General features: G+C 41.5%; 1 protein-coding gene across 2 annotated transcripts in view; it reads left to right on the top strand.

Moving 5' to 3' along the window:
- The first annotated feature begins 4618 nt into the window (after positions 1-4618).
- Positions 4619-23497, top strand: part of DNAJB6 (DnaJ heat shock protein family (Hsp40) member B6) — a 47037-nt gene continuing 28158 nt past the window's right edge. For both annotated transcript variants that reach the window (XM_065731534.1, XM_065731535.1), the window contains exons 1-5: positions 4619-4651; positions 11872-11980; positions 13241-13350; positions 15613-15672; positions 16032-16142. In XM_065731534.1, the coding sequence (XP_065587606.1) occupies positions 11916-11980; positions 13241-13350; positions 15613-15672; positions 16032-16142 (346 nt within the window). In that variant the 5' untranslated portion in view covers positions 4619-4651; positions 11872-11915. The remainder of the gene's footprint in view (positions 4652-11871; positions 11981-13240; positions 13351-15612; positions 15673-16031; positions 16143-23497) is intronic.

The following is a 23497-nucleotide window of genomic DNA, read 5'->3' as shown; positions in this document are numbered from 1 at the left end:
CGTGAACACTTCTAGAAAGCATTATTTATTTTATAACCTAACGCTTTAAAGACGTTGAAATTATTTTTCAATTTCATTCTTTTGGTAGTGTTGTCTCTGTATTTTGTAAAGAATAATAATAAATAAATGAAGTGTATTAAATTCTCCTATCCCAGTACTCTGCTGGAGTCACGCCACGTAACCGTGAGTGGCACTGAATGCATTCAGCTCCTGTAAGAGGAGGCAGTGCACACTGCCCGCTGTGATGCTCACACAGCTGAGGGAGGCAGAGGCTGAAAGCACTTTGCCTGCAGTGAACCTGAAACATTACTGTGGTTTGTGACCATCAGATGTGCTGTCCCAGTTACAGCCCTGGAGTGAGTGCCTGTGCAAGGCAGCCCTTCCTTACAGGCAGTTTCAGTACTTCTGTGTGTGTTCCTCCTGGAACTGTTGTTGCTTTGTGGAAGACGGCAGCGTTTTCTGCTCGGCTTTTCTTTTCAAACCAACTTTACAAACAGGCTTTAATAAGTCCATCTTTATGATGGAAAGACAAATTCTCTCTCCGCAGTTAAAAGGAATAAAAGGGAAATAAAAGAATAAATTTAGCACTTGGTCTTTGTGTCTTGGGCAGAATTCTTCTGGGTGTAAGTTCAGTCCTGCTTGCTGGGTGTTAAAGCCCCACAGAGCTGGCTTTCCTTCTTAGGTACCACAGTTGTTTTCCATTGCCTCAAGAAGCCATGCTTTTGTATGTTTTGCAGATCTCACTTTTTATTTCTAGGGAAAATTTCCATCAGCAAGAAGAGACTTGGTTCCAGCTTCACCAGTGAACACTGAGCTGACAGAAGTCTGAACAAGGATATCTTTGGTTAGTTTTCTGTGGGGTGCTCCCTAATGAAAGCAAAGTGAGCTGCTTGATGCTGTTAGTAGCAGTGTGGACTGGGCTTTTTGGCATCACTTGAATAATCCGGTAGGAACATCCTAACTCGATCTGCAAAGTGGTTTGGAAATCAGAAAAAGGACTTCAAGTAGCATAGTGAGCTTGAATTCAGCAGTGCTAAAAAAGCAGTTTGTTAAATGCCAGTGGCACAGCACGTACCCTTTCTGCCACTGAGACACAATGCAGCACAGAAACAAGAAAAAAACGGGCTGTTTTTCTTGGAATATTTTGTTAAAACTGTACTTTTTTTGGTATTTATATGCAAAAACTGTCATATTTACTCATACACATGGGTCTGTGTTAATAATGGTTTGTGATGTAAATGCTTGTTACTATTTTTTTCCCCATGTTGCTTTGCCTGTCAGTAAATTAGAGACGAATGTGGTCTGTAAAACTGATCAGGATATCTATATTTTTATTGACTTCTGCTTTTGTGAATAAAATAATTTGAGTTTTCTTCAAACTTTGCACACTCTTTTCTTTCATTTTGCGATACTTTCTTAGTCTGATAAGTGTTCCACAGCTGGTATTGGGAGCCAGCACAGGCTCTTCACTGGTCTCAGGGTTACTACAGCTTCATGATGATGTATCGCTTCAGTTGTCGAGTTGCTGAATTTGTTCTCAGTTGCTGAAGAAGGAAGTGTGCCTTCAGCAGGTGGTGGTACTGCGGATCATCTTGCTGATTCTGCTCACCCAGATGTTAGATGCAGGAAAAGTGTTTCTCATCAGCTGCTGTGCGATTTTGCCGTGTGCTGTCAAGCACCTTCTGAGGAAATGACTTCCTTCTATCCTTCGTATCTTTAATTAAGAATTATTAGTTTTCATTCCTGCTCTGCATAGTGTTTTTTTTACCTCTGTGCTTTCAGATAAGCAGTGGCAGAGCTCGGAGTTCTGTGCAGCTGTTTGAGATGTACTTACCCGTTAGACCTACCTGGCTAGGGATGAAAAATGACAGAATTAACACACATTTGCCATTGGTGTACAGGTAAGAAAGCATATCTCAGATCAAATTAATTAATAGAAATGCTGATCAAGCTGTCCTCACAAGGAATAAGCACTTGTCACAGGCTGTGAGATCTTTTGGCTGCCAGCAGCTGTTCCTGGAATGTTGTCTGTACATCCCAAGTAATCAGTAGGATACATCCGATGCTTTATGAGGAGCTGGGGAAAGCACCAGCTATCCTGAAACGTGCCAGCTGCTCCTCTAAAACATCCCTCTGCTCAAGCTTTTGGTTACAAAGAGGCATCCAGACAAACTCGCATCCTATCGATTACCAAAGCAGCTTTGTACAAATGAGAACTGAGGTTGTGCTCAGCAGAAAAACTCAGGAGAATTCTAATGATAACTGATTATTTTGTGCTTTTAAAGCTTCTGCTTCAAGTTTTAAACGTTAGGTGTATTGCCCGTATTTCAAGTCTAATTGTTTCTGATAAGCTATCAGCAAAAAAAGTTAATGCTTATATTTAATTAAGTGGCACTTTCCAGAATTACTTTGCCAGTATTACTATAATTAAATGATGTGAGAACAGTCTTTGATACATATGTTCTGTGCTAATACCCAAAATAGAATCTGTAAATAGAAAAACTGGATTCATTAAGCAGCAGACCAGAGCAGCAGGCCAAGAAGGCTACAGCTATTGCCACAGCAAAGAAACTAATATTAATCTCTCTCTCATGCAGCGTTTTCAAGCATTTCTTGTGTTCTGAGGGGCTCTTCATAATTGATCTCCATAAATGATAAAAAATGATGAAGAAAAAGTGAAATCTGGGAGCAGTGTGTCTTGCTAATACGTGCTGGGCTGACGCCACATGGTTCCACTGTTGGGTTACAGCTTCCAGTCTGGCCTGGCTTCACCTCGCTCAGCTTCCCCCAGCTCAGAGGTGGCTGTCTGGGCACTGCAGAGGCAACTCAGACATCCAGAGGGTGTTTCTTTCTTTACTGATACACACTGCCAAAGTGGGTAGAACAAATGGTGTCCTGGGGATGCCCCTCCTCTCATTCTTCATAGGCAGAGGGTTTGAACTACAGCACATAGCATTTGGGCGGCTGAAGTTACGTCAAAGTGAAAACTGATGTTTGCCCCATGTTTCAAGGCGAGAGCTGAAAATTCCTGAGCAACGTAGATCCTCTGATAACAGGATTTATGCTGACTTACAACTCAGCACTTGGATGCCAGCTCAAGTCTGCCCAAATCTTCCATACCAGCTCCCACAGTGCCACCACACCTTATCAGCTGTTGCTATTGGAACACTGATCCCAGCCCCTCTGTCAGAAACATCAGCTTCGTTATTCCTTAAATGCAGTTACCAATGTTGCAGGCTTTTTCTGTGAGCAGTCAGCCATGCACGTACAAAACACTCACTCCATGCTTTGCAAATACCTTCATAAAGGTGCGGAGGGTTTCTGAATCAAAAAGCTTTCCAGTTTTATTAGTCCTATCAGCAGATCCAATTAAACATTTCCTACAAGTCCCACCTCTAAAGTCTTTCTCAGGATATTACTACAGGTGGTTTGGGCATTTTACCTGAAGTTGTTTCTCTTCCTTTTCTTTATCTGTGTTAACTCTTTTATACAGAGACTGCAAGATTCTTTTTCAGAATAGAAAACACTCGGGCAGCCAGTTCTTTTTTGAGGTGAGTAGGACAGACTCCTTCCTTTGGTCGAAGCTATGGCTGCTGTGTTAAGGGTGACATCAGCATGAAGCATGTGCAGTTGTTTCTCCCTGCTCATAGGACCTCTGAATGCAAACGCTGGGTGCTGCACTCAGGCCTTAACTTCCCCGTGCAGTGCTGTGTTTTGGGGGCTCTGACTTTGCTCTCTCCCAGATCCCTGCAGTGTGTTCTCAGTTCGTCCTGCAGTACCGCGTCTAGCTGGGTTTGTCATGTGCTGTGTGTATGGAGGTCCCCTGACTTTCTCTCTAAACCAGAGTTGAAATTAAACATCAAAAACATTATGTCAACAAAATAAATATACATATAATAAGTGCCAGTAATCTTCCAGCGTTAAATCATTTGAACTGCCACAGGTAATGACAGTAAATTAAAACAGGGTACCCCAATGAATGACGTTTTTAAGTGGCAGCTGCACCAATCATCCCTCCTGCAAAGTCTTGGGAAAAGTATTCATATCCCACTTCCAAGTCAAAGATTAGCGTTAGCCAATTAAGATGTCATTATGTATTTTTTTCTAATTATTAAACCTCTTGTCTTGCTTCTTTCAGTTTCTTTGGAAATATCTCTTCGTGTTTATTTTGCAGCAGAAAATGTCAAACTGACATACAGCCAGCACCTAGCTGTGAGCAGGGCACTCTACCTCCTCCTGCATGACCTTCTCCAGCTGCAAATTGCTCTCCAGGACTTGCCAAACATTACTCCTGGTGAGCCACAGTCCACAGTCAGGACAACGGTGTCCCAAAACCTGTGGACAGACTCAGGCAGCGCTGTAAGGCAGCAATGATGCTCCCAGATCTATGCAACGCGGCCGCCAGTCGTTCAGCTCGTGTGGATAAGCTGCAAGTCGCCCACGGCCAGCAGGGGGCGCACCACGCCCGCGCGGCCGGCCGCGCGCAGGCGGCTTAGCGCGCCGTTCCAGAAACTTCCGGAAACAGCCGGGCGGAAGTGACGGCACTTGTGACGCCACTTCCTGTTTGCGGCTGAAGGAGCCGCCGCCGTTGCCGTTGTCCCGTGCTGACGGCGGGTGAGGACGCGGCCGCGCTGCGCAGGCACCGCAACGGGTGAGCATGGGGCCGGGCCGCGGGCAGGCGTCGTTTGGCAACGCCGGGGGAAGGGGAGAGCGAGCGGGAGGAAGCGGCGATGCGTGGGCCGCGGTGCGGCTCGTTGCGGCAGCGCTGCTGGGCCCAGGCCCCAAGCGCGGCTGTGGGCGGCCCGGTGCCGCCATGCTGCGCGCTGCGATCAGCTCCGGGCTCTCCTCTGAGCCGCAGGAGCTGCGGGACGGCCGCTCCGCTGGGCCGCAGTGGGCGGTGGGGAGCTGGGGGAGGGAGGCAGGCTGTCCCAGGCTCAGCCCGCAGCGGAGTTGGTGATATGTGGCATCCCTGGGCCGTGCTATCCCACATCGGCTTTGCTTCGTGCTCGTAGAGAGCGGAGAAGGCTCAGGCGGGGAAAATCCGCAGTTCTGTTTATGCTTGGGCCACTTTCAACTCTGAAAAGCGAGGTGTGCGTGTTCGGACAGGGCTCTGGAGCCTATTGAACGGGCCCTTCGCTTCAGCTCCCTTTGTTCTCCAGGTATTTTTGGCATGCTTGTATACTAAACACGTCATTTTCTGTCTCCTTCGTTCTTTCTTTCTTTTTTTTTTTCAGTAGGAGTCTGTTTTCCCTTTAGTAACTCAGAGCGGGGTCAGAGATAAGTTTTGTTGTGGCTGAAGGCTGCAGTATTTTGAAGCTGGCTGTTGCCAGGTTCCAGGCTGAGCTGAAAGCTCACTGTAAGGCTGTGGTCATGGTCAGTGTCTGCTGTACTTCTGGCTGCTCACTGGGTTGGGAAGCCAAGTCATTTATGATCAGTGTCTCTGCTTATTGCAAGAGTTTATGCGGTATTATAATTTGTCAGCGCTCCGTTGGTCACTGAAAAGCTGTGCAATGTACTTCAGCCCATAGGAAGCAGAAAAGGTTCTTCAGAACGTTGGGGCAGATTGCTTTTAAAATTCTGTTCACAGTAAATTGGTTGGTTGGTTCCAATCTGGACGAGGCAATGTTACTAAAGCTAAATTTAAAGCAGTGGTGATGCATAAGTGGTAACGTTTTTAGTGTTGCATAGCTGGTGGCCTAGACTTGATGTTTGCATGATGTGAAGTGTCAGCATGTGAAGAAGAAGGTGTCAGCGTGGTGTGAGTCCAGCTGCTCGCTGCAGGCCCTGTCCCTTGGTCCTCCTTGGCTGTGATTCTTGCTGCTTGCTGACCTTGATTTTTGTTTACCCTTTGGAGATGGTTGTACTTTCATTAGGAATTACGCTCAGCTGATGATAAGAGCTTGCTTGTTAAAGCACCAATTAGTTTGCTGGATTACATTGTCAGAGAAGATTTGTTGGGCTGAATGAGTGAATGTATTCACCAGACTTGTCCCTGATTCCCTGAATTGAGGTGTGTTGCTAATGCAGGTTGGCTGGATTTTGGGAGGAATCATGTAAGGCTTCACTTCTGTAAAACAGGAAAGAGTTGTAGTTTTGGTGGCATATTATGAGATAGCTTAATGTTAAACACTTATTTCAATATGAGGGGCGTATCAGTTCCTGGTAGTATTTGGACTGTGCTATAGAGATAAGTATTTATTTTTAACTGTGAATTTTTCAGAGCTCCCAACATGTGTTTGATACATTCGAGGCAGGGTTGTGCCAGATCAGAGTGATGTTTGTGTTTTCATGGGAGTCCGGAGGCACTGAGCTCGGTCTGGCATTGACAAAATGCCATACCAGGTTGGGCAGAGTGATGCAGCCATGCATGTTAGCAGCACTCTGCTCTTGTGCTTCTCATGTCAGTACATGAGGCTCCCCGTGTGGAGTAGACCTTCTGGTCCTTGCCTTACAAATCGAGATGCTTTGAACTGAACAGATTGCCTGGATTTCCAACTCTGGTTGTGTGTGATTTAATATTCCCATGTTTCACTCCTTACGTAGGAACTGTTCCATTCATGAAGAACCCTGTCAGCTCTGTCCTGAAAATGTCGATAGAAAACGGCTTTACCTTTGCCCGTAACGTTAATCAGTTTATTAATGGCATGAAAAGATCAGTGAGAAGCTACTTAGCTTTGTCAAAACTTGTTAGATCTTTGATAGGATGATTGTTTATTTCAGCGTAGATTTAAATTGAAACTATTGTGGAGTCCTCAGTGCAGGAGCATATCCAGGGGAAGACCACGAGAATGGTCCAAGAGATGGAGCACCTCTCCTCTGAGGATGGGCTTAGAGAGCTGGGGCTGCACAGTGTGGAGAAGAGAAGGCTGTGGGAAGACCTGAGAGCAGCCTTCCAGTATCTAAAGGGGTTGTAAGAAGAAGGGAGACTTCAGCAGCATCAGTGGTGACAGGGCAGGGGGGAATGATTTCAAACTAAAAGAATATAAATTTAGGTTGGGTGTAAGAAAAAAGTTTCTTACAGTGAGAATGGTGAGGCCCTGGGACACCGTTGCCCAGGAGGTGATGGGTGCCCCGTCCCTGAAGACTTCCAGGGTCAGGCTGGACTGGGCTCTGAGCACCTGATGGAGCCATGGGTGTCCTTGTTTGTGGCAGGGAAGTTGGACCAGATGGCTTTAAAGGCCCCTTCCAACTCAACTGTAATTCTAGCTGATGATACTAGTAGGTTGAAACTATTTCATTCAAAAGCACATATTACATTTGAATGGATGTTGGGTTTTTCTTAACATTATTATGTTTGTTTATTTAATGACATTCATGCATATGGATGTCACTCCTGAAGTTACTAGTTGTAGGTTTAATTTGTTTTCCATTTCTTGCCAATAAGTTTCTGAAATCCCACAGATATTAATGAGAATTCAAGCTTTAATCTTCAGGTTTAATATAGGAATATCCAGAACATCTGCCCATATTTTAATGAGTATCTTTCCAGGTTAAGAGACTTGTTCTCAGATATGTCATTTGTTTTTTTTTAGATCTTTCAGCTTTGAGCTCTTAGAAATGTTGCATTTACTGATTTATTTTTACAAGTTTTTCTGCACCAAGATGTTTTTTGTTTTAATTGTATTTTTTTAATGACTTAGTCTGTGCTTACTGTGAAATTTGAAATCATGATGAGCTAGCTAACCTTAAAACTAAGCCTGTTTTTCCATAGAAGATCTTTTTTCTGTGTATCCTGTTTGTTTTGGACCCACCTGTGTGCCCCGCCTGCCTTTCTCCCTTCTGCTGTAGGTTGCCTGCTACTGAGGCCATTCACAGCTACTTCGTATTAAAACTTAAGTGCCAAAAGTTGTATCTGAGGAGGAGAGATTGTTTTGTGTCTTAACACGCAGTCTGAATCTGTGGAAGTCTGTCCTCGTTCTGAAAAAGGACATTATTTCTTTGGTTGGCTTAAGTAAAATTGGACTCCGGAAACAAGTTCAGGCCGAGTGCTTTCTAACATGGAGACAGGATGTTTGCTGGATACATATGATTGAGCATTCTGGAATGATGATTTTGTTGGATTCATCTCGTGAGGATGCTTGGTAGTATGATGTGATGAGGATGAACACTGTTATTTAAGTACATTCTGCTAACTTCAACTGTACATTTATTTACATTTTTCAGGGAAGAAACCAGTTTCTGGAGCCTGTGGAATGAGACTCTTTTGATGAGTTGGAGTCAGCAGAAGTTAAAAGTGCAGAGGTGTTTCTTACACTGCAGCCTGCTGTGCTGGGTGAAGCACACTTGGTTGTAGGAGCAGGGCTCTGTGCTGAGGAGTTTTGTGCACTGTGCTTTACAACTGACCTTTTTTGCCCTTCTAGAAGATTTGCTTGGAAAGATAGAGTAGGCAAGTCATTACAATTCCGGGATTATATTTGAAATCTGTGGGCAGTGAGCAATTGATGTGACTGAATTTCATCCAAAGGTTGTTATTTTCAGCCTGAAAATATTAGGGTATGCCTGTAAGTTTACTGGACTGTCAGTAATAAGACTTAGCAAAAGTATCCTAGCCATATGAAAATCAGTTAAAGAGACACTAGAAAACTTGAGTGTGTGTTGCATGCCATCCTGTCCGTGGCCCTGGGTCTGACAGTACTAATGCTCCTTGGAGTGTTTATAGTTCTTTGAAGGAATGTGAGGTCTCACCAGGTCTGACACACTGCTTTCTAATAAAAACTCTTGGAATGTGAGAAATGACATTTTCTTAATCACAGGTTGTAATTCTCAAAGATCCTAGAGCACGTGTGTCATCTGCTGCGTGTGCATCACCTATTGACATACCAGACACATCTGTAAATTGCTCCGTTGCTGCTCAGTAGCTCAGACCCGAGCTGAAGCTGAGCTGGGCTTTGGAAGAGGGTGCTGTGTTATTTCCTGCATGTGATGATTCAGATGTGGAAAGCAGGCAGGTAGGGAGGGGTTGGATGTCTGGGCAGCTCACACAGGGCATTGATAGCAGCTTCACACTGCACAAATGGGGGAATTTGGAAGCTGCTCTGCCATTACTCGGGTGACTGAACTCTGCCGAGCTGGTCTGGAATCTTTCATGACTATCCTTGCTGTGCCATTGCTTCATGGCCAGAAATAGATAACTTTCTGACTGCAAAGGTCACGTGGCCCTTGAATTGTCTGAATTCACTCCTCACCGATTCATAACTTCTCATTTAGGTGCCTTCCACTACTCTCTATTTAATCTGAGCTGCTGCTTTGTCATTGTGTGTCTGTAAATTACCTCTTCCCTGTCACCTGGTCTTACAGATGAAACATTTCAAGATCATTCTGAACTGATAGCAGCTTTGCGCTTTACTGTAAGAGGAAGGTCCCAGTCCTCACCGTTGGTTGCTTTGTATTGACGTGAGAGTTCTGTGCTTCTCCTTGGTAAGCCAGAACTTCTCCTGTGAGATCTGCGAAAGACTTCGAAACTTTTGGTTCACATGAATGTTTCTCAGTTGGGTTTGTGGAAAAAAAAAAAAGTAAAAAAGCAAGGTTATTTGAAAACTTTTTGAAAAGTTTCTATGTGGAATATTTTTGTTTGATATTTCTTTTGAGGCTTCAAAGGCTTTCTGTGGTTGGAAGTGGAAATTAACTTAGGTGGGCTGCGAACCTCGTGGAAGGAAAAGAACTGAGTGCCTGTTTAATGAGAATTGCTTGTGCAGTTGAAAACAAATGGTTTGACTATTTGACATTGGGAAAGGATCTTTGTCATTTTGATGAACCTATGAGAGTAGTTGAGTAGTTCTGTGTTTGCTTTGCAGGGGGCTAGCTGGTCTGCTTCTTGGAATCACTGGGGCATTTTAACTGCAGGTTCCTACTGCCTTTAAGCTGTGGATGTTTCCCTGAGTAAATATTTTAAATCCTTTTTCTTTCCTAGGCTGTTGGCAGGTCTCTTTTCTAGTTTGTGAGGTTTTTTGCCCTGTCTACAGGGTGCTGTGCAGAAATCCAAGTGTTTTTAAGGGACAGAATGTTAGCTGATGCTATCTGTGCTGCAGTTTAGTATGTTTTGCCTAAGCTGGATGGTAGAAAAAGCTTCAGATTAATTTTCTTTATGTAAATATTATTAAAACTTTCCCAGACACAAGAAAACATTCCTGTGATGCCTGAAATTGCAGCAGTGCAGTTTATGCTTTCTGGTAACTAGCAGCTAGAAATGTTGATTAATTGTAGATAAACTCTTTCTGTTGCCCCAGTGGATGGTTGAGTGAGAGAATGCAAACAGTTGTTTTCTTCAGAGAGCTGCTTGCATTTCTGAACTCCATGTACTGCATTGGTGGCAAGAGAAAACTGGGCTATACCATATCCACAGAAGATACTACATGCAAACACACACTGCCTTTTTTTCCCTTCGGCCCTTTCTGTAACATGTGTGTTCTACATATAATATTGCTCATGATGATTGGCTCCAAGATGAGACGATGTACTTAATCCACACTAACTATGCCTCTCATCTGTGTGATGGGAGGGCTGTTCTGATCAATGGTTTGGGGAGCAACACATCTTGCTAGGCCGGTTGATAGTTGAGTATTCTGGGTTATTTTCTGTAGCCTCTGTGAACTTGTAACCTGGGTTGCTCTTACTGTGTGTGTATTGGCATTCTTGATGTTCATCTTACTGCATGTCTTCCAGCATCCCTTCTTAGCGTTGGTTGCATAATTAACTACTCCCATACTGTTTGTTTCAGTGTGGAGGTTTCATCAGAGGGCAGAGTCAATCAGAGGTTTCCTTAATCTGCTGCACTTTAATGTTCTCAGTGTCTGTGGGACTCTGTAGTTAACTCGGTTGCAAGAAGCACGTTTGTTTGTCAGTAGTGGGGTGGGAAGCTGCATGGCAATGCCAGTTCAAGCAAGAACCTGCCATTTGAGGAAGAGTGTGTGTAATCACATCCCCCTTTTATAAATGCATTCAGTTTAACCTGCAACAGCAGTGTTATTTTCAAGATGTACCAAATTATTTTAAAAGGAGGTCTCGCTTGAATATTTGTATCTCAGGGTATTGAAAGATGTGTGTACTATCAGTAGAGTGACTTTAGTTGTGCTCGATTCTTACAGCATTTCTGCACAAGAATGTAAAAATGAAACTCCCTGTGCTGTAAAGAGGAAACACTGAGTGACTTGAAGAGGGGAAAAAAGTGGTTTCAGTTTATTTTTATTCATGTGAAGACTCCTCTCTCATTCTAAGGAATCTGAACAGCTTCCTTATTTGAGTTGGTTGGTTAGCCTTCATTTTGGTGATCTTTTCTGGCTATGTACTTGCTGTTGGTAAATATAAAAGACATAAAATGGCATTTGTAGCTCTGGCAATGTGTGATTTGTCTGTCAAGATTTGAATGCAGGGAAAAGCCACTAAAAAGTAATGTGAAAGAACATTGCTGTTTGCTTACGCTCGTGTGCTTCAGATATCACTTAGGTGCCATAATGCAGTATGTTGTGTGGCTGCTTTTGCATTCAGAAGTTATTCATGTGTATATAAAAATGATAGTGTACAGTACAACTCCTTCATAGTGTAGTGATTAAAACCAACTTTTCCTTAATTTATTTCGGGAACCTGCTGTTTTCCTTAATCTCTTCTCACTGTGTTTCAGGGAAATTGAAGAACATGAAACCAAATTAGAATCAAAGTAATTGGCTCATGTGTCAAACTAAAATATGTGAATCTTCCTTTTTTTCTTCTTTTTGGGATGTGTGTATGTATATTTGGAACATTTGACTTATTGAAAGCAATCACCTACGAGGTGAGGTTTGGTAGTAGCACGCACTGAGTTCTGCCTTGGTTTATTTTTTAAATGATGCAGCATCACTGTGTAGCCTTCATTTACATAAGCTCTTGTTGTTGCAGGATTTGAAAGACTCACCTGTTGCTAGCAAGACAACTGCTGAAACATGGTGGATTACTATGAAGTTCTGGGAGTGCAGAAGCACGCCTCAGCAGAAGATATTAAAAAAGCGTACGTATCGCTTCGGTATATATGGGATGTTTTATGGAGCAAACATAACCACTTTGCTTTCAGTACTTGGGTGGATAGTCATCATGTGAGGTAATACTCTGTGGCTGAACTGCAACTCGTCTTCCCCTCCATTTGCAGAGGTGCTTAGATTTCTAAGTTATTAACAAGTATTTGGCATGCTGCCTTTTGTTTTTTCCCTAAAAGATACTGTTTACTTTACAGCAAGCTGTTGGGAGGAGACATTCACATAGCACGTGCTCTTAGTATAGCAAAAATGTTTGACATTAAGATGCAGTTTTGAGTGACCTAGAAATGCTGTGTTTATCCTGCCTTCTCCTGGGTGCCCTGTTTTACTATTAATCAAATTGCACTAGTGCATGGCAGCCCTTTTTTTTTGTCCCTTGTATGTGCAGGAATTTGCCCAAGAACATCTATGTCAACTCAGAATTTGAACTTTAATCCTGCATGACTGTGAAATGCTCCAAATCAACACTGGCACAAGCTTAGCTGTGCTCCTCTAAGTAGTTTTGAGCACTTAGCATAAAATATCTCTTTTGAGGGTAGGGTATGAGTCAGCCATCAGATGTGCCACTGAGGTGAGATGTTACTGCTGTTAGTTTCTGAGATGCTCTTGGAGCTTTATCATCTCTGCTTGGATCAGAAGAGTACTCTTGATGCTTATAGTAGTCGATTGTGGTGTAGTGTAGTTGGAGTATGGTGCTTTTAAGAAGAAGTGTATAGCAGAAATGCTATGGAACGTTTTGCCACACCTGCCTTGTGTTCAGAAACACTCAGGAATAATGAATCTAAAAATATCTGAAGAACTCCCAATTTTTAAAATTACATTTTTTAAGCAAATCTGGGGAGACAGTTCATTGTATACCTGCAAGGTCTATTGATGCTGTTCTGGAGGTGAGATACAAAGCACTGGGAGATATTTTAAGTACTTCAGTTCCTGAAAACTTGACACATTTTGTGTTACGAATCATAGAATCACAGAGTGTTTTGGGTTGAAAGGGACCTTTAAAATCATCTAGTTCCAACCCCCTGCTATAGGCAAGGACACCTCCAGACCAGGTTGTTCAGAGCCCCATCCAGCATGGTCTTGAGTGCCTCCTGGGAGGGGGCATTCACAGCCTTGTTGGGCAGCATGTGCCTCACCACCCTCGCAGTGAAGAATTTCTTCCTGATATCTAATCTGTGTTTATAGCATATTTCTTCATTTCAGAGTAAAATACTGTTTTATTTCCTTCCAATTAGGTACCGTAAATTGGCATTAAAGTGGCACCCTGATAAGAATCCAGAAAATAAAGAAGAAGCAGAGCAGCAATTTAAACAAGTAGCCGAGGCCTATGAAGTTCTGTCAGATGGTAGGTATTTCAAAAGGGTTTGTGCACTGCTGGTCTCTGGATAAGTCAGCTTAAGACTGAAAATGCTGAGAAGAAAATTCCTGATACTTTTGAAGGGGTATTTTGACCATGCAGCTAGACTACTTCCTGTGCAAAAGAACAAGGTGCAAAAACAAAGCTTGCAGATGAGACAGGAGTGGAAATTTTGAAACTAAACTGTGGGTGTATTTCTAAATGAGTAACCCAGCCAATTTCCTTCTGGAAACTAAGGTCCACTTTTGTCTAAGGAGGTCAAACCATTATTACCATAAATGCAGGAGAAGTGTTAATTGAATTCAGTTGCTCAGCCTGACCCATGTGGTGGAGGAGTTCAGTTTTCAGTTCACCTGTGTCTTTTTGCTTGAAAAGCTACATGAACTTTTGCAAATGTCTTGGCAAAAGCAGTCTGAGTCATAATGAAGGGATTTAAGCAACTTTGATTGTTTTCCTCTATAATTGACTGCAGCTGTCTGTATTCTATTTCTGAAGCGTCCTTGATTTCACCTGGAACCAGTGAGTGAGTGGGAAAGCTCTATTTAAAGTAGCATCGGGATCTAGATTACCTTTCAGAATTTGGCCTGGTTTAGCTGTCTTCTACACCCTATGTCTTTGATTTGATTTTGATTCTTAATTGACATGAGAGAAATGAAAGTTCATAAGTCCAGTTTTGTCTTCTAGAGTAGTTTCACTTTCTTAAGCAAACTCTTTGAGTAAGATGGAAGTAGGATACTGCTTGGGTGGTGTAAGTTCTTTGGAAACAATACATTCCTGGAATTTTTGATTGCTTTCTAAAAGTGTTTCCTATTCTTGGATGTATACCAAACGAAAGTTACTGGGATCTTAACAGTCACTTGTGCATAAGGATAAGTATATCCTGAGCCCAACGGTTGAGGGGCAGTCAGCTGTTCAGCAAACTTAATAATTGATTTTGCTAGTTGTGGAAAGGGTTATGTATGCAAAGGATGTTGAGGTGGTTTGATCATAGGACATACTTGTCTTGAGGATTCAAGAACATTAAAGTGTTTTCAAGATGAACTTCATGCTTTCTGAACTCTCGGAGCTTACTCGCTGTTTTCTGCTGCTTCTGACAGTTCTGTGTCAATTTTTAACTGATGGGGTTGGTAAACCTCCTTTATTTGTGTTCTAGAAAGGCAATACCAAAGGTATTGAACAACACTGTTCAAGACTCTGTGTATTTGTACCTATTGCAAGTTTCTGTCACTCCTAAATGGTAACCAGTATATAACATTGCAATTCTGTTAACCAGGAGGAATTATTTTGCTCTTCAGTAGCTGTTTGAGGTAACTGTGTTTTCTTCCAGTCATGCTATTTAAATTTCAAAAATGTCTTCTGCTGAAAAGATGACAGTGGGAATAAGACATTAACACGGAGTCTGAAATCAGATGTCCTGTCTGGTGCTTCCAAAGAGGTGCGAGCTGACTCCGCTCCAGTGCCAGCAGTCCAGGCTGATCTTATGATGAGGAATTAATTTGTTTTCTCCCCCTTACTCATGGATACTGGGGTGGTGGTCTGCAGTGAAATGAAGAGCTTTCCATGTCTTTAATAATAGAGAGCAAGTAGTTTGAGTCAAATCCTTCCATGGAATTTTTTTAACAACTTTTGGTCTCCTTATTAAAAGAGAAGTGGTTATTACTGAGTTTATAGTCATGCAAAACCCTGTTGTTCCTTTCTTACTATTTTTTCACGATGAGCTTGGTCTTGCACAGTAAAAGGCAAAGAGACAGTGGTCAGAGTCTGCATCAAGGGAGGTTCCAGTTAAATAGAAGGAACAAAATGTTTATAATGAAAATCCTTAAGCACAGGAGACAGTTTGCCAGAGAGCCTGTGGAATCTTCTTTCTTGCAGAGAGTTGACCAGGGCTTTATCCAGTCAAGTGTTGATTAGCTTAGAGGCTTGAATCCCAGGGCTTTACTGCCAAAAGCTTTCCATGGTAGCTATATAAAGATGGATATCCTTTTAAGGTTTGTTCATATATATCAGTATTTTTTTTTTCTAATTCAGGGGGACCTGAGATGCTCTAACTACATGGTAGTAAGTCTAAAATGATGTGTCTGCTCTTTCTGAGAGCAAAGTCTTTTACTGGTTTCTTGTCAGAACTTTCTTAAATAAACTAGCTTTGAGAAAAGGTTTAGCTGAAAAGACAATTTAAGTGGTTTTTTATTATTGTTTTTTACGAGTTTATTGTGTTTAATTACTGATACAATGTGCAACTTCTCCTTTTAGCTAAAAAACGTGACATCTATGACAGATTTGGAAAAGAAGGCTTAATAAATGGAGGTGGAGGTATGTTGTTAATTGGGGATTCTTCATTTGTTCTGCTGGAAAGCCATTTTCTGCAGCTTTTTTAAAGAAGAGTCTAGGATTGCCTATACTAAGGCCTAAAGTGTAGTATTCTTAAAATAGAACTTGATTGTTTTATGATTTGTCTAATAATATCTGGAAAAATAAAATAGAATTAATTGAATTAGTATCAATTAGAAATCAAATATTAAGTGTGTTTACCTTATGGGACACCTGAAAGGAAGATAGAAATGTTAGGAAGTTTAGTGTATGTGGTTTTTTTAAATACCTGAAAAACTGCATTGACTTGAATTTAGTCTTAGTGAGTGCAGCTGATTGAAATCCAACTTGTTTTTTTGCAGGTGGAAGTCATCATGATAATCCATTTGAATTTGGATTCACATTCCGTAACCCAAATGATGTCTTCAGGGAGTTTTTTGGTGGAAGGGACCCTTTTTCATTTGACTTCTTTGGTAAGTAATGTACTTGTTTGAGTTACATCCATCTCAGGTGTGTCTGATTCACTTCAATCTTAGAGAACATGCATAGCTAAAAGAGCTTTATGGGAGTAGCTTTGAAAACTGGTGGTAAACTGTCTGTTACAGTCTTCTTTCTCCTCAGTTGATGTGATAGTACAGAGTAAGTTTGGATTACCAGTTCATGTTTGTCAGAAGGCGTAGCTTAAAAAACCCTTAAACTTGTGGCAGCTCTGTCTCTGTAGGTTGGAAGGAAATAAGAAATAACATTGGACAGAAAAAGTATACACTGGAATTCTCTGTGGACTTTGTCTGCTGAATTTGACCTTTCTTGATCTATAAATATTTAATGTAGTTTGGAGAGCTTCTGGACTGACGAGGTTACAGCATGTCTCCCAGTGTGTATTGGTATACCACAAATGATTTTCTGGTATCACAGTGAACAGCTGCATGCATCATTTAGGGAATCTCAGGTTTTATGTCACTGGTTTTCTTAGGGGATGGAGCCTCTATAGGTAAAGATATCTACAGATAATTTAAGTATGTGTTGTAGTCTGTGCTTCATTTAAGTAAAGGAAGCAGTGCGTGACAAAATTGTTAAACTGGTCTTCGTACCATAGTGCTGATGCTCTTCTGTTGTTATTTTGCTTGCTCAAGTGTCTGAGGGTCTTCTCAGAAGTGGTAGAATTCTAATCCAGCATCTCAGTGCATGCTCTGCTGCAGAAGTTGTAACCTGTAAAGGAGATCAGATCCCATGTTAGGTATATACTCTGGTTTCTGTATGGGCTAGAAAGTACAACTCTGGCCCTACAGCAAACCACTACCCTTTAGTTAGGCAGGATGCTTCAAAGCACATCCAACAGCATTAGATTCCTGTGTGTCTAGGCAAATAAATCCAGCAAGGAACTATGTTTTTCTCCGTGATCAGATGTGTTAAGCTGTTCCAGATGGATGTCCTCTCCAGACTTCTAATGTCTGAGTGAAGTCTGTCTGTCTCTTTCTACATAGATAATGAACTTGACGGCTGTAAGTGTGTGTGTAAATGTTTTCTCAGTGTGCCTTCTGACATTCAAAACTCTGATTTTTACCTTTGATTTCCAACAGTAAAAATGTAACTTTGCTATATGGCTAACTAGGCAGATGTTTTTGTCAAGGAGGAGCTCAACCAGGTCTCTGTATGTTCTGTAGTTTGGTTCCATCATACAACAGAGAATTACTGCAGGTTGACTTCTGCAGTACTGGTTACATGAACCAGTGTGTGAGTGTCCTGGAGAAGTATGGTGAGTTACTTTTAAGTGTATAGTCTAAAGAGTCCTCACCTGGATGAAGAAAATCTGTGTGCAGTAATCCTTGCAAAATGTATTTTTTATCAGGATAAGTTACCTAGAAATGGCAAGATGGCATTTAAAATCTTTGTTTATTTATTTATTTAGATACAGTCTTGCTAGGGCATAAGAGTAAGATCATGGTTTAAATCCATATGTAATCCCATCTTATGATAGCTATGGTGATAAAGGTATTCTAAGACACAGTAAATTTGTTAGATTACTAAAACTGGACATGGAGGAGGCTTTCAGTTAAAGCTGTCTTCTGTAATGGTGTCTTTGTAATTAAACTGTTGACACAAATTTGCAGCTTCTAGTATAAAGCTCTGTATATGCATCATTGCTTTGGTATGGAGGCACGCACCAGTTACTCGTGTGGATCTTACTATCAGTGATGTTTCAGAAATAACTTAATATCAAAGGAAGCATTTCCATTGCAGGAATCATCTCACCCCGCCAGCATTATCACACAGGAACAGATGGAAGTAACGTAGTGGCTCCATGCAGCTTCTGCTGTTGAAGAGGCCGTGCTCCAAATCCTTCTGTGTCTATCTTAAAATTTGTATCTTTAGATGATGCCCCCTAGAGGCACTGAGGAGCTGTTTGATAGCACAGTGTCCTAAGAGGAGGCCTCAGGCATGCTTTCTTTCCCCTATCTTTACTTAATTGTAATCGCCGTGTGCATCTCTTAGCTGGTTCAGCTTGCTGGTCCCCAAGATTGCTTTTTCCTTGGGTGTCTAGCAGGTTAAATTTGTCTTTAAGAGGACAAATGCCGGGCATGACACAAGGCAAGCAGGTCATACAGTGGTAGTGGAAGAGTCCTCCATTTTTAAGGTATGCTTGAGCATTTGCACAGTGATCTGTCTACAGTTATGGTATAGATAGAATTCAAAGATAATGTTCTCTTTTATGTAGGAAATGGCTAATCCAGAATCACTGCTATATATCTTTGGAAAGACTTTTCAAATGCTGTGACCAACTCTACTTGTAAGCTTTCATAAGTAAGTGGGGCAGGCATTTGTTTGACATTTCATTTATGGAATGTGCAATTATAAAAGATTGTTGAAATACACTAGACAGATGAATCAACACTGTTTGCATCAGCATCTTTATGGCTCTTCTGAATAAGTGGCATCAAGAGATCAACTGCAGTATCCTTTATAATTAAGAAAGAAAATATTTCCATGGAAAATGCCTATAGGTTCTGCAGCTTGTGAAGTTCTGATGGTATACTTTATGGTGTGCTAGGTGCTCTCCAGAACTATGGTACAAGCTCTGTGTATTCTCTGTGAATCTGCATTGTTGAAACTTTTTTGAAATAGGAGATAGGATAGAGACACCTATTCTAATTTTATTTTACTGTATGTGTTATAAACCTGTTGTTCTTCATGTGAGCGCAGTATTCTGATGTGCATTTGTTACACTGATTCTGATACGGTCCACACAGTCACTTACTGTGTGATTTGATACAGAGAGTTCATGGCAGGCTCTGCTCTGTCTTGCTTGCTGAAACAATGTGGACTGTAATACTGAATACAGTTCAGTTAGACTGCTCCCTTCTGTAGGGGATGAGCAGCTTTGCAGCACTACTTTGCTCAGTGCATTGCAGTTATGATGCCATCCTCCTGCATCTGCAATATAGATGTTCAGCTTTTCCTCACTGTCATATTTTGGCAGAGGCAATAGTGTGGCTTCCAATGCAATGAATGAAAGGAAAGAAGGTTTACTGGTTGGGCAGGTAGTCCAGTGAGTGGTGACTGAGCAGTGATCTTGTTTTTACAGCAACCCTATGCATACTGTGCCTGTAAGATTGTCAAAACCTCTGGTTTTGCAGTTCCTGCATGTGAGGACACTTGCTAACAGTGTGCAGTTTGTCTTGACTCTTCAGCTTTTTGGAGGTAAACAATGGCACTGCATTGGGATAAGCTTTACTGTGTCATGAAGGTTAGCATGGCCCTGTGCTCCTTCAGAGTGTTGTGTGCTTGTTCCAGCTGTCATCCTTGTAGCTGTTTCTGCAGCTGCACTGGGAGCCATGGCAGGAAAATGATGTGGCTGAATTTCCTTCCGTCAGGTTGATCAGTTAGTGATCTGTTTGCACCAGCTATGGTGTTGTCTTGGTAGAAGTGACTGTAGAAGGAAATGTGACACTTTTTAGTTTCACTTTTGGTGGTGATTTGAGCTAATGTCGTAGGTTGATTGTAATTAAAGTCATTAAGTGTAACTGGGTTGTGGACAAATGCAGGTACTGAGTTTTTCCTCCCTCATTTTTCATCCCTCATTTCCTCCCTTCCTCCACAGTACAGTGCTTTCCTGCCTGCTTTCAGATCCTCGTCTTGCCAACGCTGAGTCAGGTTAGCTCATGGGTGCAGCAGAAAGCCAACAGTACAAACATGCAGTGTTTTCTTTTAGATCACTGAGTTAATGCCACTTGCTGTACAGTTCCATGATCATAGGACAGGAATGAAGAGCAAAAAGGAGGTCCTCTTTTTTAGCATCCTGCAAGTGGATCACGGTGCTGACAGTGAGAAAATCCTGTGTGTTATAGCTGAGAACTGAGGGTAAGGAGGGGATCGTGACCCACTTTGTTTTGAGCTGCAGTGAGGTTTTTAGTGGTGGTGGTTGTGTTTGCTGTGTTTTGAGGTTCAATTTTTTTTCATGAGGGTTCTGTTGTATACTGGTGAGCTGCTGTAATGATTTATCCAGATGAACAGGACAGTTGCTTTTGAATTAGCACAGAGGTTTTTCTGATAGAAGTATATTATTTTACGATCACGTTGCTTCTAACATCAGAATTTTCAGATGGGTTTGTTGATGTGCAGTCTTGTGTTGCTTGAGGCTTTGTGTTCCTTCCTACCTATATATTAACTTGGCTTATGTAACTGCAGTCTTTCTACCTAATAACAGCAAGAATCTAAAAGTCCTTTGTTTCTTTTTCTTTTCCTGATGATTTATTATGAGTTTTTGCTTAAGCATTTATTTTTCTCCTGAGTGTCTCTGTGTCATCCCATGCTGTTGATCCAGTAAAAACCTTTCCATCCTCCGAAACCTCTCTCCTTTTGGTTTCTTTGCTCCTTGCTGCTTTTGTGGTGCCACAAAATTGAAATCAGAAATATGCTGCGCTGTTTCTTTTGGAGCTGCATCTGATAGTTGGCCATCTTGTAAGGTTCTGGTACTAGCCTGATTAAAATGAACAGTATTCAGTAGTACCCTGAGGTCCAGCATTTTGGTTTTATGATGTTTTTATATTTATAGTGTGTTTTCCATTTTCAGAAGGGCCTTCACTTGTGGTTGTGTGGGTTTTTTTTTTTTGCTGCTCAGTTTTATTGAACTGATAAATCTGTGACATTAAAAAAGAATCATAAATTGTAAATTGCGCCAAAATTATTATTCTAAGAGGAGTCATTAAAACAAAACACACTCACATTGTGGTATGGGCTTCATTTGAGCCATTCTGCAAAACCTGGCTGTGTGAAAAGGTTATCATGCATTGAAAGGTTCTGCTATATGATAAAAATAGACCTACCGGGCTGAAGTGTTATTATTTTGCTCAGTGGGACTATTCATCATCCTGATTTATTGCCTGAACGCATAAACTGTGCCTGAGCAGTTGCAAGGTTGCTGTATGAGTGTGTGGTGGTGGGTACAACAAACGATCCTGCAGAAGCCTCCTGCTGCCTTCACTCCTCAGTGGTTTTGGCATTTTTTTGTGTACTGTGCTTGAATGGCTCTCAGCACGGTTGTGAGGAGGGAAGATTGCTTTGGAAAAGCTCTCCATCTCCCTGTCTCTGAGTAAGCTGTCTCGCTGAGGATTCAGCAGTCAGGTTTGGGCATCTCATTTATTGGAAAGAATCACTGGCAGAACATGGGAGGATTATTAGCAGAACTGCAAACTGGAATCACCTGGGGCTAGAAGTGTAGTACAGATTTCATTTTTTTGGTGTGTAGGGTTGCCAAAGGCCAATTGGGCATGGCAAGTGTAGGTTAGGCTTCATGCAGCAAGGAGCAGGCAGTAATCTGTTTACAACTATGTTGACAGTGGGGATCCGTGGGGGATTCTGGGAGGTGCCATAAAACCTTCATTTTGGCTGCTGTTCTGTGGGAGAGTCACTTGTGGAATAGATGATACAATGGGGGGGATCATATGCTCACAGCTTACATGGCAGGTTGGTTTGTTTCTACTCGAACTCCAGGTAACAGGAAAAATTGGGCTATAAATAGAAGGCTTAACAGTGAGAGTAATATAATATAGATCATTTGTACACGTGAGTGAATGACCTTCATAACTGACTTCTGAGTCACTCTAGCAAGAATATATTAGGCTTCAAAACAATTAACTGCAGTGCTTTTACTTGCTAGCTGATAAGCTGTCTTGAAAAACAGCACTTAGTAAATAAAAAAAAAGTTACAGTGCTCGTTTGGGAAGTGCCAGCTGTGGCTGTGGGTTCTCATGCTGCTGTGCCCAAGAATTGGTTTTGTTTCTAATGTTTTAAAGACAGTTAACAGATTATATTGAGGTAAAAGTAGCACAGGCACACAACAACAACCAAAAAAAAAACCTGGAAACAAGGGAACTTTCTCATTGCTTGGTGGTGTATGCAAGATAAAGACTTGGTCCTGCCTTTTTTATTCAATAAGTTTAAGTAGGGTTATTTTTTTTGTTCCTGGTGTTTTCTATCTTCCCTGGTGGAAGTATGTTTTTGGACCATAGGGGCTTCCTTTGTTCAGCCTTAAATACATTGTGACACTTCTGTAAACCAATCACATATGCAGCAGATGGTAAGTAGTAATTTTATTTCCAGACTGATGGCTTTGGAAATGTCACCAGAGCGTGAACTTGGTGTTGCAGCATACATGAGCTTGGATTTTTGTGGTGGTACCAGAAGTGGGCTAAACTCTGGCCTTTTGGTTGTCAGTACATCAGAACAGTAGTACAGTTACATAAGTTTGCCTTGCTTTCATGCCCTCCTGATGCTATCACCATTGGAAGAGCTTAAGCTGAGCTTCAGTGTGGAATCTCCACTTGTAGAATTTGACAAGTTTGTTGGTACTGTACAGCACTCATCCTCTTAAGAGTTCTGACTGATGGAGAGTTGTTGAAGTTCTTTAACTTTGGGGTTTAAAGTAAGAAATATAGTTGAGTATGTGTTACATGATTGAAATCTAATGTTTATCTTAAGAGGGTTAGTAAAAATAATTTTTCAGATAGACTTAGTAGTATCTGTATTTTAGGAAAGCTTTATTTCTTCTAAGTAAATAGGGGTATTCTTGCAGAGTGTCTATTTACATATGTAAAATTATATATAAATATATTAGGTAGGCATTTTTTATGTGTACATAATATAAGAAATAACCTATTGCCCTCCTAATGGGAAAGGGATTGATAACTGCTGCTGATGTAACTTGTCTGTGAATTTGACATATTCTTTTCCATGACATTCTCTTATTTTTTTACCTTTTCTTCCTGCTTCATGGGGCCTGAATGTCTCTTCATAGGTTTACGTATGGTGTCACATAATTCACTACTTAAATCTGCACCAGAATAAGCGAAGTGGCAACGCGCTCATGTGGCAGGTGCTAAAATAAACACCTGGAGCAGTTGAATTTTGAGTCATAGTTCAGTCCTTGGTTGGGCTTTTTGTGTTCCAATTTTTGATACAAACTACCTGGAAGTTACTTTTCAGAGACCTCACAACTGACTGCAGTAAATCTTCAACAGCAGTAATCTGTGAGCAGTATATATGTCCAGTATTGGGAACACTGTTAAATTCTGAAATGTTAATTTTTTCATATTGTTCTCCTTACTCTGACAGTTGGGAGTTCTGTACAACAGCAGTTTAAAGATTTGCCTCACGATGACTTGCTTTGTGATCACTTTGTGATCGTGGTAATACATCTGAAGGGTTCTGAATCTGACAGATGCTAACTTAGTGGGCATAGTTAAATTGGTATTTATCTGCTGTTGTTTCATGATACTCCCCAGTCAGTTATGCTTTGTGAGCATCTGAAATAGGTATACTTCTGTTATAT

This window comes from Cyrtonyx montezumae, unplaced genomic scaffold (assembly GCF_038088225.1).
Source record: "Cyrtonyx montezumae isolate F1298 unplaced genomic scaffold, pur_monq_1.0 scaffold_14, whole genome shotgun sequence".
NCBI lineage: Eukaryota > Metazoa > Chordata > Aves > Galliformes > Odontophoridae > Cyrtonyx > Cyrtonyx montezumae.
This window is presented reverse-complemented; position numbering and strand designations above follow the sequence as displayed.